This window comes from Oryzias latipes, chromosome 18 (genome assembly GCF_002234675.1).
Source record: "Oryzias latipes chromosome 18, ASM223467v1".
Lineage (NCBI taxonomy): Eukaryota > Metazoa > Chordata > Actinopteri > Beloniformes > Adrianichthyidae > Oryzias > Oryzias latipes.
The window spans coordinates 30,269,145-30,288,099 of NC_019876.2; the positions used below are offsets into that span (position 1 = coordinate 30,269,145).

The 18,955-nt window shown below is 45.2% G+C and overlaps 1 protein-coding gene across 31 annotated transcripts in view; it reads left to right on the forward strand.

The window, feature by feature from the left end:
• ank2 (ankyrin 2) overlaps positions 1 to 18,955 on the forward strand; it is a 182,276-nt gene that overhangs the window by 135,803 nt on the left and 27,518 nt on the right. For 17 of the 31 annotated variants that reach the window (XM_023949052.1, XM_023949054.1, XM_023949058.1 and 14 more), the window contains 17 exons: positions 51 to 123; positions 1,395 to 1,439; positions 5,755 to 5,896; positions 7,262 to 7,346; positions 7,502 to 7,605; positions 8,054 to 8,086; positions 9,200 to 9,424; positions 11,315 to 11,413; positions 12,789 to 12,943; positions 13,022 to 13,233; positions 14,439 to 14,643; positions 14,726 to 14,822; positions 14,933 to 15,161; positions 15,532 to 15,657; positions 15,736 to 15,858; positions 16,346 to 16,378; positions 17,300 to 17,321. In XM_023949052.1, the coding sequence (XP_023804820.1) occupies positions 51 to 123; positions 1,395 to 1,439; positions 5,755 to 5,896; positions 7,262 to 7,346; positions 7,502 to 7,605; positions 8,054 to 8,086; positions 9,200 to 9,424; positions 11,315 to 11,413; positions 12,789 to 12,943; positions 13,022 to 13,233; positions 14,439 to 14,643; positions 14,726 to 14,822; positions 14,933 to 15,161; positions 15,532 to 15,657; positions 15,736 to 15,858; positions 16,346 to 16,378; positions 17,300 to 17,321 (2,008 nt within the window). The remainder of the gene's footprint in view (positions 1 to 50; positions 124 to 1,394; positions 1,440 to 5,754; positions 5,897 to 7,261; positions 7,347 to 7,501; positions 7,606 to 8,053; positions 8,087 to 9,199; positions 9,425 to 11,314; positions 11,414 to 12,788; positions 12,944 to 13,021; positions 13,234 to 14,438; positions 14,644 to 14,725; positions 14,823 to 14,932; positions 15,162 to 15,531; positions 15,658 to 15,735; positions 15,859 to 16,345; positions 16,379 to 17,299; positions 17,322 to 18,955) is intronic. The other 14 variants (XM_023949050.1, XM_023949068.1, XM_023949069.1 and 11 more) reach the window with 7 other exon arrangements.

Sequence of the window (18,955 nt, forward strand, 5' to 3'; positions counted from 1 at the left end):
TGATGATTCTTCCATAAACATTTTCCTGTTTGTGTGTTTGCCATTTACAGACGGTGACAGAGAAACACAAGCTGAACGTGCCAGAGACCATGACGGAGGTCTTGGACGTGTCTGATGAAGAGGGTGAGTCGTGCACGGCTCCATGATATGCTAACCGTGCGCTCTCATCAAAGCTTAGATGAAGGGATGATGAGTCCCTGATCTGTGGAGGATGTGGTGTCTGACAGTAGCTCTGAGGAGGAAGGCATTCGGCGTGGCGTGCCGCTTTGATCTGTGGCGTTTTTGCTGTTACTGACGTGAATCTGCCATGGAAGCACCTGCACATCTGTAAATCAGCAGGAAAAGCCGCTGTATTCTCCTCATAACAGAAACCTGAAAAGATAGATCTGCCTTCTCTCCTGGACGTCCATCTCCATCCATCTCCATCCACCGGCGCCTCTCACCTTACAGCCAAAGCTGCAGAAGATGCTGTGATGCAGCATGTTTGGGTCTATAGCAGCCTGAACGCTCAACAACGGTTGACAAAAGTTCAGATTTTTTCCATGGTAATCGTGTATTTTTTTTTAAATATTTTAAGATTGTAGGAAAAAGCCATTTTAGAAACATTCTAAGAAATTTGAAACGCTAGCCTGAATGGCACAAATGAAAACATCAAGCTGTGTCCAGTAGAGAGGGTCCTGACCAACAGAACTCTTTTGGTTAAAGGCTCTATATCAGGATTTTCATGAACCTTTCAGAGGAAACTGGATCATAAATATGATCACATGTTACCTTTGGCACACTAAAGAACCATTTGAAATAAAATATGAGTTATTTTCACGGATCGTTTCCTACCTGGAAGTTGGGCGACTCGATCTCTGAGGCTCCGCCTTTATCTCCTTGTGGGCCCCACCCATTTCATGACATCATCCTAGAGTCCGGCTCAGCAGCGTGTCAGCGTTTCACTCACGAAAATAAACAACATCCAAACTTTTGCAGAGATGGATTTTCAGATTGTTCATAGAAAACTCAAGCATTTAGCCGATCGCCGCTGGCTCCACAGAGAAAGTGGGCGTGTGTGTTAGTCTGGGGGCGCAGACTCTTCTTGGAAGGGGCGGTTCCTCATTTTGTGATGTCATAGTGTGAGGCTCAAAATACCTCTTTGTGGTTGTTTTTTGTGAGGAATGAATGTTATATTTCACCTTTGAAGTCTCTCCGCCCTCAGCGGGGATGAGTCCTCACTTTTGTCACAAACGAAGGTTTAGTATCCGAGGTCTTAAAAAGGAATTTCAGACTGCTTTATTTGATTTTTTCCTTTCCTTTTCACTTGAATCCACTGTAAAGTGAAGGAAAATGTTGAACCTGCCGTGAGCTTCATGACCCCACTCACATGTGTTGTCTATCTTTATCTTTAGGGAGCCATTACACTTTTGGCTTCAAAATCTCTCTGTTGACCTACAGTATGTTCCTCTTTTCTTCTACTGGCCTAGCTTACGGTTGCTTTTTGCCAAAGTCCAGAGCAGCTCCCTCACAGCCTGCAGCTTCACTGCTTAGGTCCTAACCTCGTTTCAGCGCCGCCTTCTCCGTGTCACAGATCTTTTCTGATTCAGGAATTGTTCTCGTCAATTATTTATAGTCAGTTTTATATTTTTATCAAGAAGTCATCGTTCTTTTTCAGGAAGAGTGAAAAAACTTCTCTCTTTTACTCTGCTCACTTTAAAAAATACTGCAATTTTATCGCAACAATTATTTGGATTAGATTGCATTTCAGAAAAAAATCCTTTTATTTAAAGTCTTGAGGCAAAAAGTATGTAGTCTGCCACAGTCCTGCAAGTTGTCCCACTTCAAAAGATCAGATAAGTTATTAATAGTCTCAAACGGGAGGAGACCCAACCTACAGTTTGTTAAGGAACTTAGACAGGATAAGGCCAGGGAGGAAAACCAGAAGGACAAAGCAGATGATGGACAGACACAGACTACTCACCAGAAATGAACACAGAGGTGGACGATCACCAACATGAACCTGGAATGTCTGACAGCACAACAACTCAACGATACAATTCAAGAATCACCGAAATACCCAACAAAACTGAAAACCAAGCCCAAAATCACAATCCTCACATGCATGTCTATCACAGAGACACTTCAACGGTGGTTGACAAAATGGGGGAAAGAATCCAGAAATCACTTTGTAGGATTTTAAATTAATACTTTGAAAAATTCCTCTGTCAATTAATATTTGGTCTCCTACAAACGGGGAAGATTTCTGATACCTCATGGACCTGTAGAGGATCCTCTATCCTCATGGACCTGTAGAGGATCCTCTGTCCTCATGGACCTGTAGAGGATCCTCTGTCCTCATGGACCTGTAGAGGATCCTCTGTCCTCATGGACCTGTAGAGGATCCTCTGTCCTCATGGACCTGTAGAGGCTCCTCTATCCTCATGGACCTGTAGAGGCTCCTCTATCCTCATGGACCTGTAGAAGATCCTCTGTCCTCATGGACCTGTAGAAGATCCTCTATCCTCATGGACCTGTAGAAGATCCTCTATCCTCCTGGACCTGTAGAGGCTCCTCTATCCTCATGGACCTGTAGAGGCTCCTCTGTCCTCCTGGACTTGTAGATGATCCTCTATCCTCATGGACCTGTAGAGATCCTCTGTCCTCATGGACCTGTAGAGGCTCCTCTATCCTCATGGACCTGTAGAGGCTCCTCTGTCCTCATGGACCTGTAGAGGATCCTCTGTCCTCATGGACCTGTAGAGGCTCCTCTATCCTCCTGGACCTGTAGAGGCTCCTCTGTCCTCATGGACCTGTAGAGGATCCTCTGTCCTCATGGACCTGTAGAGGATCCTCTGTCCTCATGGACCTGTAGAGGCTCCTCTGTCCTCATGGACCTGTAGAGGCTCCTCTATCCTCATGGACCTGTAGAGGATCCTCTGTCCTCATGGATCTGTAGAGGATCCTCTATCCTCATGGACCTGTAGAGGATCCTCTGTCCTCATGGACCTGTAGAGGATCCTCTGTCCTCATGGACCTGTAGAGGATCCTCTGTCCTCATGGACCTGTAGAGGCTCCTCTGTCCTCATGGACCTGTAGAGGATCCTCTGTCCTCATGGACCTGTAGAGGATCCTCTGTCCTCATGGACCTGTAGAGGCTCCTCTGTCCTCATGGACCTGTAGAGGCTCCTCTGTCCTCATGGACCTGTAGAGGATCCTCTGTCCTCATGGACCTGTAGAGGCTCCTCTGTCCTCCTGGACTTGTAGATGATCCTCTATCCTCATGGACCTGTAGAGGCTCATCTATCCTCATGGACCTGTAGAGGATCCTCTGTCCTCATGGACCTGTAGAGGATCCTCTGTCCTCATGGACCTGTAGAGGCTCCTCTGTCCTCATGGACCTGTAGAGGCTCCTCTGTCCTCATGGACCTGTAGAGGATCCTCTGTCCTCATGGACCTGTAGAGGATCCTCTGTCCTCATGGACCTGTAGAGGCTCCTCTGTCCTCATGGACCTGTAGAGGCTCCTCTGTCCTCATGGACCTGTAGAGGATCCTCTGTCCTCATGGACCTGTAGAGGATCCTCTGTCCTCATGGACCTGTAGAGGATCCTCTGTCCTCATGGACCTGTAGAGGCTCCTCTGTCCTCATGGACCTGTAGAGGCTCCTCTGTCCTCATGGACCTGTAGAGGATCCTCTGTCCTCATGGACCTGTAGAGGATCCTCTGTCCTCATGGACCTGTAGAGGCTCCTCTGTCCTCATGGACCTGTAGAGGATCCTCTGTCCTCATGGACCTGTAGAGGCTCCTCTATCCTCATGGACCTGTAGAGGCTCCTCTGTCCTCATGGACCTGTAGAGGCTCCTCTGTTCTCCACTCGTTACCTGTAATAATGTCACCTGTTTGAACTGGTTACCTGTGGAACAGAGGACGGTCACAACCACCAACAGTCCCAGTCAGAACTCCACTATGGCCAGGACCAAAGAGCTGTCTAAAGACACCAGGGGCAGGACTGCAGACCTTCTCCAGGCTGAGAAGACTAGTAAGAAAGCAGCTTGATCTGAGGAAATCAGCTGTGGAGCAAATATTAGAATATGAGAGACACACAAGATGACTGATGATGTCCCTCCATCTGGGGGTCCACACAAGATCTCATCCCATGAGGGGGACCAAGTGAATGATCTGCAGAGACTGGACCAAAGCAACAAAGGCTACTATCAGTTCCTAAGCCAGTACATGTCCAAGCCCATCTGAAATTATCCAGAGACCCCCAGGAGAATCCAGAGGAGGACTGGGAGAAGGTCATGTGACCAGATGAAACCCTACTGGAACTCTTTAGTATAAACGCCACACGCCACGTTTGAAAGAGGAGGAATGCTGAGTCACATCTACGAGTTACACATGTTAAGCATGGAGGTGGAAGTACCATGGATCAAGGCAGCTTTCCTGCAAAGGGATGACTGATCTGTGGTTAGAAAAGGATGAATGCTACTTTGGATTTTTGACCAAATACTTATTTTCCACCATATTTTACAAATACATTCTTCAAAAATCAGACAATGTGATTCCCTGGATTCTTTGGTTTGCATTCCGTCTCTCACAGCTGAAGTGTCAGTGTGATGAACAACACTGACCGATGTCAGCGTCTGAAGTTCTACCACTTGCAGAATGGGTGGCAGACTAAATATGTTTGTGCCCCACTATATTTCAGGGGAAAATCATCCTATTCCAGCAGTGTTGTCTGGAGTAATTATCCTTTTGTGTAAAAATGATGAGGCTTAAAGTCGTGTATGTCCATTTCTAAACATGACTGAGTTAAAGACAGACATGGATGTTTGTGGTAAATGTTGAATGTTAAACGTTGGAGCCGTCCTTCCCTCACCCTGCAGCGCAGTAGAGAAGCAGCCGTAGAGCTTTTTCTCTTCATTCTGGATTTGCTGTTCTGTGACGCATCACATCTGCATCAAGAAAGAACCTGGAAGTAGAGGACAGTTATGTAGAGATTGTAGTGATTATATTTGGACCAAAATGAAGCTTTTGAACAACCGTCAAAGACTATCTGGTATGAACATGGATGAGATGCTTCAGCCACTCTCATTCTGGGTCAAATGAAGTGAAAAGACAGACTAGTTTTGTTTTTAGGACCATTGAACTTTCACATTTTTATGGAAATATTTTTGTAAACTGAAGTGGATGCTGCCAACATTAAGAACTATTTCCAAAGTCCCTCTGATGAAACAGTACCGTGTCCAGAGAGTGTCCTGCTTCTGTGCAGGGCAGACTGTTGGTGGATCCACATGACCCTCATCGGAGGAAGGGGCAGCTCAGGGTACATGAAGCCGTCAGCTCCTACAGAGAAATCTCTTCCATACTAAATCTCTTCTCAACTATTTAAAAGCCAAAAATCGAGCAAAAGCTTCCCCAACTTCACCAAGAGGAACCTTGAAACAGTGCTAACCTTTTCCAAATGTAAGAAGGTAAATTGTAGTAGGTTTAGACCAGCTATTTCAGAATTGACAAAGCCTCTTGGATAAGAGGTGAAACGTCTTCCAACTTTAAAACCAAGTCCAGATGACATCCCCTAAACCTACTACAATGGAACCAACCTGGATGAATGAGAGTCTTCATAGACATGTAAGAGAGTAAAGTGGCATACTACTGTCCACTGGCCCTGTAGCCTCATCCAGTGTCTGTCATTTTAGTCCACATACCTGTAAATAGAAAAACTGGAGTGGTCTGATGGGATGGAACTACAACGCCTGTCTCCTGTCTGTCAAGGTGACGACACCATGACCGGAGACGGAGGGGAGTATCTGAGGCCAGAGGACCTCCGGGAGCTGGGAGACGACTCCCTGCCTGGACAGTACCTGGATGGAATGAACTACCTTCACTTCAGCCTGGAGGGGGGGCGCACCGACAGGTACATGGTCCTCTGCAGCACCGGACAGTGTTTGAGGTCTACTGCATCCCAGAGAAGATCCTACACCACACAGTGGATGTGTCTCTGTTTAAAGATGTGTGTGTGTGTGTCTGTGTGTGTGTGTTTGTTTGCGTGTGTGTGTCTGTGTGTTTGTGTGTGTCCATTCAGTGTGTCAAAGCTCTACATAGATTATGGGATGTCATAAATCAGCGTACTTCCTGTACTAACGACGGCACTTTTCCTTTTGAGCATGAACCAACTAACAAAGTGTGTTTGCACACGTGTGTATTTGTCTTTGTGTTTGTGTGTGTCGGTGTGTGTGTGTGTCTTTGTGTTTGTGTTTGCACACGTGTGTGTTTGTGTTTTCACTCATTCTTCATGGTCGGTGTCTGTTGTCATCCCTTCATAGTCGATTGCAAAGGTACGTGTTTTCAAATGTTCCGTGATTTAGGCCCTAAAGATGACGTCTCTTTTTTTTTAGAGAGAGTTGTCCAAAAGTGATAGAAATGTGCAGATTCACTGCGTTGGAAGTTTAAAACGGTCACATTAATGCCGGGGAGACAGGCGGGAATAAACTGGAGGCCATTCTGTTCCCCAAAAAAGCCCCCCCACCCCCCACCTTTTAAATAGTGTTGGGTCTAACAGAATTACAACAGTGAGAGAAGAGCAACGGTAGAGAATTCTACCATGAAACGTGTGAAAAACAAGCCCTTTAAGTGTGACCTCTGACCTCTACAATGACACGATTCCTGCTACAGGTTCAACAGTGACACAGACATTTCCCTCATGCCATCACATTACAACAACATCCAAACACAACCGTTTTGTCTTGTGATATTTTAACCAGATATTAAATTCACGTTGACTTTTTCCAATAATATTTTCTGATGAATCCAGAATGAATCCTGCTTTCTGTAAAGACAGACACAAACGGACACATTTGTTTCATGAGGGTTCTTTACCCTGTGAAAACAAACAAGCCACAGACTGGCGACCTGTCCAGGGTGCCCCCCGCCTTCGCCCACAGGTGCCCGGGATGGGCTCCGGCAGCCCCGTGACCCTGAAAGGGAACAAAGGGAATAAATAAATGCAAAGACTCTCTGTTTCCAGCTGCTGATTGTCTGACAGTGACTGAAGTTGTTGGACTAAAAGTTTGGAACTGAAAAAGAACAAACGCTGATGACCTCTGAGATGTTAAATTAAAGTGTTATCTGATCCAGGATGGTCCAGTAATGACCCCCCACCCCCACCCCCACCCACACACACACCCTCTGTTTGGAGTGGAACCACGTTTTCTGTGTGACTCATTTCTTCCATTTCTCTCTGCTTTTGACTTTCCGATGTCTCTGTTTTGTTTTTTTCCAGTGCAGAGAGGTCCTTCACACCCACCCACCATGGTTACTACTCCCCCAGACATGAGGGCGTGCTGGAGGACGTGCTCAGTCAGCAGGTGCACAAACAGTTCTTCATATTTAAGGCTTCCATGGTAATGGGGTTCTCTCCTATACCTGTGCCTCTTCACTCTGATTTTCCTGACTCTCTTCTTGGACAAGCCTTCTTTTTGTCTGCCGTGGTTCTTTACAGACGTGTTTGTTTCCTTTGAAGCTGTCGTCTCTTGCTAGAGACAATGAGAGGGACTCCTACAGGCTGAGTTGGTGTGCAGACAACCTGGACAACGTGGCTCTGTCCTCCAGCCCCGTCCACTCGGGGTAAGTGCAGCTGTAAACCAACATTACTGCGGAGAAAAACGTGTGCACGGGGCACATAGTGGGTCCAGCATCATTTCAGCAGCCTAAATGGAAAGAGCAGCGGTCAGGGATGAACCTCTGCAGGATCAAAGGTCACAAGGTTTTCACCAGGATTTCCTTTCTTTTCCCACTTTTTCTGCTCAGACAGGAAGTTTTTTCTTGTGCAGCAAACATGACTAGTTAGGAATGTTTCAAAACCAAACACATTCCTAAAAAACGTTCATTTTCATGATATGTTAGAAATCAGAGGGGAAATCTCTCCTATGAATGTCTGTTTTCCACTCTAGTCCTTCCTCTTACTGAGGACAGCAGATAACACTAGAGGAAAGTTGTGTAGAAATGGCCCAGACTCCGCCTCCAAGTGTTCCTGCTTGACTTTTCCTTTCTCTCCATCTGATCTGGTTTTTAGCCGCTGCTCTCCGTGCCATGGAGACCACAGCAGGTGACCTGTTGGTTTGAATCCCTCTCCTTCTCATCGTCATGGCCCCCCACTTACAGTGTGCTCTCCGGGTGGAGAGGTGTACATGTCACCGTCCTGAACACGCGTGGCCTCACGGACCGGCGCTCCGCTGTCGCATCACGCTTCAGCTGACCGTGGTCCAAACACTGTTCTGTTCAGAAACCTTTTGAGAGTAAATGAGGCGGTGGAAGTTCAGGGCAGGTTTGTTTCCTGCATCGGTTTGTCAGTTTTTATTAACATCCGGTTTGATGGGGGGGGGGCTGCAGTATTCTAACAGTCACTTCCTCTCTGGGCGTGATGCTGAAGGAGACGACCAGCGTGTTCATGTCATCACATGTTCTTCATATGATCCATGTCCATCAGTGTGGCTTTGCATGAAGTGTTGAGTGAAAAACATCCTGGAGTCCGTTCTGTGGTGAACAAACAGACACCAAAGTCTTGCAGTGCCTTATTTCATGAGCTGATGATTTAGTCCAACTGTTTATTTGAACAGACTTTTGTCTTTTAGTGAATCTACATCCCACTGCCCCAATAAGTCAAACCAAAGACCCAGTGCCTCCCTGCTGGACACTCAGCATTAAGGGGGGGATTGGGGGGGAATGGCTCCCGGCTGCGGCTCTGTCTGCAGCTCACCGCCCCCCCAGGGGAGGGGTCACATGCGGAGAACAGGTGTCACACACATAGGTGTGTGACAGACAGTGGGAGTTTATAAAGCAGCGGTTGTGGGGGGGCAACGTCACTTTCTCTGCTGATTACTGACATAAAGTGAAGGTGTTGTTTTTACCGTGCATCTAGGCTCCGCCCCTTTCTGATCAGATCCATGAACGTCTTTGTTTTCCTGGTCTGAGCTGGAATCTGGATCAGAACTGGATGGACGGATGGATTGGAATCCACTTTTGTTGCACCGCTAATGTTAGGTTGGGGCTGTGGGGGGGGGCTGTAAGCTAGCAGGAGAGAGTCTAACTTTTTTAAGGGTTAGGTGTTTGTGGGGTCTCTTTAGCGTTCATGCTTTGGTGTCTGTGACTTCATCATTCAATGGGCCTGATGTCTAGGATTTGGGTTGAATTGGTGTAAAAACTGCCTCCTTCCTCTCAGTTTCCTGGTCAGCTTTATGGTGGACGCTCGAGGTGGCGCCATGCGTGGTTGCCGGCACAACGGCCTCCGCATCATCATTCCACCCAGGAAGTGCAGCGCTCCAACACGGATCACGTGTCGGCTGGTGAAGAGACACCGTCTGGCCACCATGCCACCCATGGTGGAGGGTGAGGGTCTGGCCAGCAGGCTCATCGAGGTGGGGCCCTCAGGAGCTCAGTTCCTCGGGTAAGTAAGGCTGCAGGGAGGTGTTGGCTGTAAGGAGACTAAAGCTTATGAGAGAGGGGGCCTCAAAAGTATCGTAGTTGATGTCCCAGTCATCACCTGTAGTTCTGAGCTCGGGTAGACACCAAAATCGGTCATGGTCACACGCTTTAAGAAAGTTTTTGTGGTTCATGTATCCCTTGTGCTATCCTATGACCCCCCCTTCCATTGAGGTGTTCTCCCTACCATGACAAAGGTGGATAAAGGTGGAAAGATTTCATGGAATCCATGGACACCAGTGAAGATCACAAATCATTGAAGAAAAAAGGTTCAGAGCACTGTCTAGTGGGTCTAGATGACCCCACTGTCTAATGGGTCTAGTTGACCCAATGTTAAAGTGCCTAGGATAGAACAAGGGATAACAAGGGCAAAACTTTCTACAGCTCACTATGAAAAGCAACCCATTCATGGACCACTGTACATCATTGGTCAGTAGTACCTTTGGATGCTCCTCAGACAGATATCTTTCAGTGAAAACAAAGTTTGGAGCAGACGCTGCACTTCCTGCAGAGATTGTACTCCTCAGCAGCAAACTAAAAGGGAGATTTCTTAGAAGAGAAGAAGTCTGAATCTGAATTGCCTCCCTACCCCTACAGCTTCTCCCTATCCCTTCATTTATCCCTCCAAGCGGAGAGAAATGGAAAAATTGTGTCTTCAAATCTGAATGTTTCTCCCATTGAATGAGGGCATCAATAGTAGCCGGTGAGCTACGTTAGCGCGTAGCTGCTAGCTCTCAGAAAATACACAACATCGATTTTCTAGCTTTCACCCAAGAGGTGAGCCACAATGGCTCCTCCCTAAAAGAAAAGACTTTGGGACACCACTACAGCTCCAAATGCCCATACAATAGGATACAATACGAGGAGCCAGAAGGGTAGGGGCAGACTTCAGATTCTGCCTCAGAGTTTTGGGGAAGCCCCGTTGACATCTGGGTTCAAGTCCAGGTTCAAAAAATGGTGACCTGATCAAAGAGGAGCAGAAAGAAAATCTGGAGTTCAGTTTGAAAGAGAAGACAGCCATGTCTCGAACTGCTCTAAACCCAGCAGCTCAGAGTGTCCACCCGAGCTGGGAGATCGTGGGTTTGAGTCCCAGCAGAGACTCTAAAATAGGGACCTCACCCCCCCCCACCGCTGTATCTGGTAAATAAACCACCAAAAGGATTCCTTAGCTCACCCCAGATGAGAGCTGGAGAACAAATGTTGTTGTACTCTATAGTGTGGGACGATGGAGACAATGATTGTGCAACATTCCTGTTCTGGTGTGTGTTTGTTATTAATCCCCCCCCCAGCCTTTGCCTTACTAAAACTGTTTCCTGCTCTTTGCCAGCGTCCGGCTTTGCTCTTCAGCATGTTTGATTTCCTTAACATCTCAGGCCTGAAATGGCTCAAACTCTTTCTGTGTCCTGAAGACCAGCAGCATTGCTCCAGGATGGCTTTTATGTGTGCTGCAGATGATGGTGTGTCCTGATGGTTTGAATCAATGAGACTCTGCCAGCAGCATGCCTTTCCACTACAACGGGATTCTATGAATGGATGACTGAAATGACGTTTTTCACTTTTGTAATTCTTGTTCAACAAGAAAATGTAACAAAAACTTTTCCCACATTGGTTTTGAAAAAGAAATCCAATCATGATTACAGACACAGAAAGGATCCAGAGGGACTTTCACACTTCATTTATCTTTTTCACACATTTGAAACATTTGTACAAGGTCAGTGTTTGAGTTTATTTGACAGAAGTTCTGGGTGTGAAGCTGCTTCTGTGCTTTGAACACGTCTGAACCCAAACGGACAGTTTTTACCAAACCCAAACGTTGTCTGTGCTCTTTCCTCCACACTGCTGCGTCCGGATACAGTAAACTGCACCTTCCCACTGCCCCCCCACCCCTTAATGAGGGCGAGAGTTTGGTTAGCAGAATCCTCCAGCTTGGTCCACCAGGGACTAAATTTCTTGGGTAGGGTGAAAAGCCAAAATGTCCTGTTCCATATGAAACAATCCATGGATGCTATTGTCAGTCTTTGCATTTCCTGTTTAGTTCCCTCATCTTTGTTTCCTTCATTCTAGTTCTCATGACTTCTGTGCTCCCTCTCTGTCTCATCCTGGTTTCTGTGTGGATGCTTCATGTTCTCATCTGTGGTTCCCCATTTTTCTGAGTGACAGTTAAAGGGTTATCTGGCCTTTGGACTACATTAAAGTCAAGGACGATTCTTCACAGAAACTGTTTGGTGAAGACCAAAACGTAACGGTCAAATATATCATTTGTGACATAACTAGTTGCTTGTGTCCGGCTGAAGGCCCCTCTAAATGTCACCAGAAAAGACCAGTAGGTCTGCTTCAGTAGCTGTGCTTGGCCCATGTTTTCCTGTGCAAAGCATGTGTGGTGTGGGCCGCCGTTCAATGCTTTCAAACGGTGCAGGTCAGGTGAGTATCAGAAGACAATGCTGCCGTCTCAGTGATGAAGAAAACCCAAATGTATGAGTTCATGTGGAAATGGCTAACGCCCAACAAAACGCTGTCTTCTAAAACGATGACTAAGCAGAAACAGCCCCGCGCCAAACCCTCGGTCCAGTTCTCACTTCTACCTAATCCTCTTCTACAAAAACAGACTTTCTGTCTTTTAAATCAGAAACAAATTCACAGGTCATTTGGTAAACCTGATCCGTGTCTTAAAGACCCACTCAGGTGAAAATGGGATTTCTAACGTCTTCTTGTATCATTTTTCTCACGATGCAGGACTAGTAAAATGGAAATTAGGTTTAAAATTGCATTTCTGAGTGTTTCTTTATTCAAATCGTAATGAATTGGGATCAGAAGAAAACATCTAGTTGAAAAACGCTTGTAGCAGTGACATAGCTGCTAAATGGGCGGGGCCTAAGTATCCCTGCCCCGCCCCTTTCTGTCTTTGTTTTCCTGGTCTGAGCAGGAATCTGGATCAGAACTGGACGGATGGACGGATCAGATGGTTTTGTTGTTAGCTTAGGGTTGTGAGGGGCTGTAAGCTAGCAGGAGAGAGTGTAATCATAATTGTAATCATAATTGACAGACCACTTTTAGATCAAAAGATGATTGGAGAGCAACTTTAGAACTTTTTTTGCCTGCATCTTTGTCATAAGTATTAAGGCTCAGTACCTAAACAAAGAGGAATAGTATTTTAGTTTAGGCCCTAGCATAGACTAAAATACTATTCCTCGTTGAAGACGACTTTTTGACATCAAAGACAAATCAGTTGAAAATAACGTCTGGATCTGTTTACCGTCAAAGACTTGTGTGTTTTTTATTCCAGTGAGCTGCATCTCACTATCTAAAGCTTCTTCTGTTTGCTTCTCCAGCCCTGTGATAGTGGAGATCCCCCACTTTGCCTCCCTGCGAGGGAGGGAGCGTGAGCTGGTGATTCTGAGAAGTGAGACGGGGGAGAGCTGGAAGGAGCATCACTGCGAACACACCCAAGAGGAACTGAACCAGATCCTCAACGGCATGGATGAAGGTGGGTTGTCTGTTGCAGAGAGGTAAGAAGTTTCCTGACGTTGGGGCTCTTTCTTATCTTGGCCATGTTTTATTTTAGACCTGGACACACCTGAAGAGCTGGAAAGAAAGCGCATTTGCAGAATCATCACCAGGGACTTCCCACAATACTTTGCTGCTGTGTCACGCATTAAACAAGACAGTCATCTGATTGGTCCTGAGGGAGGGATCCTCAGCAGCACGGTTGTGCCCCAGGTGCAGGCTGTTTTCCCCGAGGGGGCGCTCACCAAGAGGATACGGGTCGGACTGCAGGTAGTTTTCAAATCCATCGATTCAATTCATTAACCACTACACTAAAGGGATAGAATAGAAGAGACTAGACTAGAATAGAACTTTATTTTCTCACAGAAGATAAACTCCCCCAATACTGACGTTGGTCTCAGTACAACCCAAACAGGATGACAAAAACACTCATGTAGGTCAAAGTTGACTCCAGGGCCGCCATAAAAAGCCCCCCCCCTTAACCCATAGATGGGTTACAAGAGGATGGCGGGGTAAAAGTCATATTTCAACAACGCATTCTACATGTAAATATGTGAAAATATATACTATTTAACACAGAAGCACAATCCAGACAAGGACACCGTACACAAAGGGCCATGAGCATAAATCAGGGGGCACAACTAAGAAGCATGCGCACCCACACAGTGCACAAGAGGCGTGGTGTAGCCAGAATGTATAGGTCAAGAGTGGAGGAGCAGCGAATGTCGACCTCCACACACAGCTGCTTTCCACTTCCTGTAGATCGGGGGGGTCCAACTCATTTTCACTGGGGGCCACATCAGCATAGTGTCTGTCCTCAAAGGGCCAGATGTAACTTCTACATGTAACTAAATGTTATGAAAAATATGTGTAACTACTCTTTAATGTTAAATAACTCATTAATAATTCATGATAACTTTTTAAAGTTACAATTACAGTTGCATAGAAACATCTGTTTGCTTGTTACTTTAGCATAAATCCTTTTAAATTTGATTCTGTCAGGTTAGGTTATATGGACAGAGTTTAAGTCCTAATGTATAGTAGTCCAATCCAATATTTCAAGTCCATTTTCCCTCAGATATGAATAAATACACAGCAATTTTTATTTTTTATTCTAAGAAATGAAAATGTTTTATGCTCTCGCGGGCCACATGAAATGACATGGCGGGCCACATTTGGCCCGCGGCCCTTGAGTTTGACACATGTGCTGTAGAGGCAGATGTGTTTAGGTAGAGCCCATGACTGGAAGCTCACATTCCAGTACAACTCTAGTGCAGACACAGTTTTTTCACCTTAGGCCTCATAGGTTGATGAGAAATGTGTGGTATCCATGGTCTATAAATGATCTGGGAACATTAATGCCCCAGTATTGTGGGATTTCTGCAGATACCCCTCTCATGGTAATAACTCAGACAGCTGCAATGAGGTCCTTGGTAGCTACCCCTAAGATAGCTGTGCTCTCTTTTCTTCGACAGGCCCAGCCAGTGAGTGTTAATGTAGTGAGGAAGATCTTGGGGAACAAGGCCACCTTCAGCCCCATTGTAACCCTGGAGCCCCGCAGGAGGAAGTTCCATAAGCCCATCACCATGACCATCCCGGTTCCAGGGAGCAACTCGGACCCAGTTCTCAACGGCTTTGGAGGATACACGCCCACATTACGACTGCTCTGCAGCATCACCGGTAAGACCATGCTCTCAGGTTCAAATGTAAAACTAAAAGAGCTTTAAGCCTCCTGACTCTGTGATCTATAAACATCATCCAGGTGGAACCACCCCCGCCCAGTGGGAAGACATCACTGGAACCACTCCATTAACATTCATCAACGATTGCGTCTCCTTTACTACCAATGTTTCTGCTCGGTAAAACATTTCAAGGCTCAATCACCACATCTATGTCTTCATTTTAGACTGTTGTAGCGGACAAACCCGTTCCTATCGGTAACTCTGCCATGTTGGTCTTTGGTTTCCAGGTTTTGGCTCATCGACTGTAGACAAGTCCAAGAATCCATCAACTTCTCCACTCAGGTGTACCGGGAGATCATCTGTGTTCCATACATGGCCAAGTTCGTCATCTTTGCCAAGACCCACGATCCCATTGAGGCTCGCCTTCGCTGCTTCTGCATGACTGATGACAAGATCGATAAAACCCTGGAACAGCAGGAGAACTTCACCGAAGTGGCCCGCAGCCGAGACGTGGAGGTGAGAAAGGAGGAACCGTAGAGGAGAGGACACCCTGAAGGGTTTTCAGAAAATCAGTCTGAAAGAAAAGGCTCAAACATTCACTCTACAGTCGGTTTCCATCTAACCTTTAAACACTGATCGCTATTTCTGTCTGTGGTGGTTTTTATCGTTTTAACCACAAAAGAAAGAAAAAAGTCTACTTAGAAGAAGGTTTTGGTCTTTTATGTAGAAAGTACTGAAAGGAAAGTGATCACTTTAAATTGCACATAAAGGAAATGTGTTTTTAAAAGCAGTATCTCTTCTAATATTCACTTATAAAAGGAGACATGTGCATTCTTGCTCTTTAATGACTCTAACTGAAAGTCACCGTGGCTCTCTCTCTTCTCAGGTTCTGGAAGGCAAACCCATCTATGCAGATTGCTTTGGAAACCTGGTTCCTCTCACTAAAAGTGGCCAGCATCATCTTTTCAGCTTTTATGCCTTTAAAGAGAACAGACTGGCGCTTTTTATTAAAGTAAACAACTTTTTTCTGGACAACCATTGGTTTGAACAGAAAACCTTTGCAATGAGGCTGAATTTCTTGTTTTTGTAGATTCGAGACAACACTCAGGAGCCGTGTGGCCGACTGTCTTTCATGAAAGAACCCAGGAATTACAGGGCGCTAACACAAAACGCCATATGCAACCTCAACATCACCCTGCCGTCCTACTCCAAGGTAGGGCTGCAGCACAGTTCTCACCTTTCAGGAAACAAGAAAAGAAGAAAGAACACACAGTCTGTATTTACCAAACAACAACCGAACTTCTTCCAGCTCTGAAACATTAGAACTAAGTATGGAAACCTGTAGAATGTGACAGGACGGCTAGGCGTCTGTACGAGGATGGCATCTACAGCATAAAAAACACACTGAGGTGGAGCTGGCTTACGTCTGATTGGCCTTTCATTCCCTTCCTCTTACCGTGTCATTGCTTCTATTACAGTTTGATCATTTTCTGTGTGACATGTTCAGTAATCTATAGTACTTCTATAGAAAACCTGACCCCCAGTGTGGCTACCATCCCCACAAGCTGCTGTGTTTTCCAGGCTAAAGGGGACACTTGTCTGTTAAAATGACCATACATTGTCTTCTTCTCTCCTTTTAATGTTGCTACTTTTTGTATCTGTACCTCTTTCTGCTTCTTGCTGTGTTTTGCTCTCAAAAGGAGTCTGATTCAGACCAAGAGCAAGAAGAAGAGGTAAAGGCGGCCTCTGCTTCCCGTTTGTTCCCACTAATCTGCCAATTCTTCATGTTCATTGTCTGGTAACTGGTAAAACAACATTAGCTGTGTTGTCAAGTGTTTATCTTAATAATGGTAGACAGAAAGGCATTGTGACGTGTTATTGTGGTTCATATTCTGAGGCACAAGTACTGATGTCTGAATGACATGCAGGAGTTCAAACCAACTGAGTCTCAGGGTTCTGATCTCCAGATGGACATAAAGGTGGTTGTAGAAACCTTTTTGCTGCTCAACCAGGCGGCTGCCTTAGTTCTATCTGCTGATGGAGAATTCAAGTTGTTCATATGCTGACAGCTTCAGGTGTGTGTCGCACAAAAGTTAAATAAACAGATAGGATGTCGGCAGATGCAAATGCCAACCGTCCACTAATGAACAAACAAACTCAAAGGGAACCAACAAGAAAAGGAGCCACAGGAACCGTACTTATCCCAGTTGGACTTTAAAGACAGCGTTGTCCCGTCATGGACAGAGGGGACGGACATTTAAAAGAGGACTCATGGAAACATCTAGGTCCCAAATAGAGAACAGAGGGGGGGCTGAGACAGTTCTGGTCTTCTGGCTCAGGTTCAGTCCTGCTATGACACCCCCATCACACGCACACACAAATTACCAATTAACCACTAACGAGAGAGCTCTGAGCCGGCAGACATTTAATTGGCATTTTGTATCACATGACACCAACGTGTCACACGTCTGAAGCAGTAAGCACATAAATAACCCAAATCCACATCAGAAGTTAGAACTGTAGAAGTTACTTGGATGAGCAAAGACTTCTCAACCAACCTTTAGAACCCTGAAGAACAGAAGTGTGAGAACATGTTCTGGAGAACTGCTCACCTTCACAGGAACTAACTGAGCTTCTGTCATTGTGTCTTTCAGGTCAGCAGAACCCTGGAGAAATGTAAGAGACTTTTCTTCTCAGTAACGTTACCCAAACTGCTTTTCAACGTGCTAATGCTAATGCTAATGCAGTAATAAACCAGAAACTGAAGAGTAAACGAAGCATGCGTAGTTTTACAGAGTCCAGTTATAATCAAGGCCTCAGTTTAAGATCATTAACATGATAACTGCCAGTAGTTGTGTTAACCTTTTAAATCTAACCAATAAGGCAATGAAACAAAAAATCTTTAGCTAACCGTCTTCATGCTAATCTTCAGAGGTTTCAATTCTTTCTTGTTTTTTTCTGGATTTTTTTGTAATATTTGCATAATTTGAATCCAATATTGTTCAAATGTGAAATAGGACGTATGTAGACAGAGTGAAACACTCCAATCAGAACACGTACCGAGAAACTGAGGCCCAGTTTGAAGGCATTCGAGCAGTGGGCTCCAGTTTGACACGGTGGCAGAATTGTGGCCCTTTAGGTCAGCAGGTTAGTTGTGTGGTTAGCGTCTAAATGCCTTTTCTTCTAACTGCTTTTTCCCTTTTAGTAAAATCCCTTTACTGCCCCTTAAGACCTTTAGAACGTCTACATTCCTTTTGAGATTTCCTTCATGTTACCCATGAAAGGTTATAAAAATATAGACTACATTTAAAAGCATTTGTCATGATTTACATATAATAATACTCAATATTTGATCAATCACCTCCCAGCCATGCTTGACCCCTGCAGCCATGTGAAAACTTCAGTCCAGAGATGTGAAAAGGTCCTTCTTTTCATCTCACAGCAACATTTACTTGAAGGAATATCATAGTTTTTTTTAATCCAAATTTTCCACTGGAATGTCATACCCAGAAGAAAGAAAACATCCGTATGTACAGTCTTTGATGGAACAGTTTCTCCCATAACCTCTCCATCAGCACTACCCTTTGTTTTGCATGGAAATAACTTGCCTATCCTTAATGGGTGTGTGATTGCATGTGTGTAACACTGACATCATCTCAGGTGCTTTTTCTAAAGGCCGTGTCGCACATTTGTATTACACGGATGTAAGCTGGTCATACGTGAACAAACGTGGAAAAAGTGAGAAAGTTGTGGTCTTTAGGTGAAATGTTCACAGATGGATCAGGAATGAACCACGTTAAAACCACAGAAGAAGTAGGAATAAACACGCTAAGAACACGTAAACCAACGTAGAACATGAAGCGTGTGATTATTGTGATGTTTATCTGTAATTCATCAGTGATTCATGCATCAATGATGTCATCTGAACGTGATCTGTGCGCCGTATACGTGATCTAAGAGTTACACATCAGTGGTTCATGCATGAAAAGTCTGTTAGACAAACATGGAACGCTCCTGGAAAGACACACATTAGTGGATGAATCTCACAAAAATGACACACAATTGAGTAAGATTTACATAATAGTTGTGTATAAACCACGTAGAATATGTATAAATTCTCAATCGACCCAAATTTCTGACCAGCTCTAAACCAAATTTACACAAAGACCCGTCGGCTGAAACCCTCGACGGATATATGTGTACGTCAATGAACACAAGAAACACGTATGAATGACGTAGATCACGCATGGATCACCAAAGACAGACAATTCATACGTGGAAAACGTAGGTAGCAGCTGTTAGACACGGCC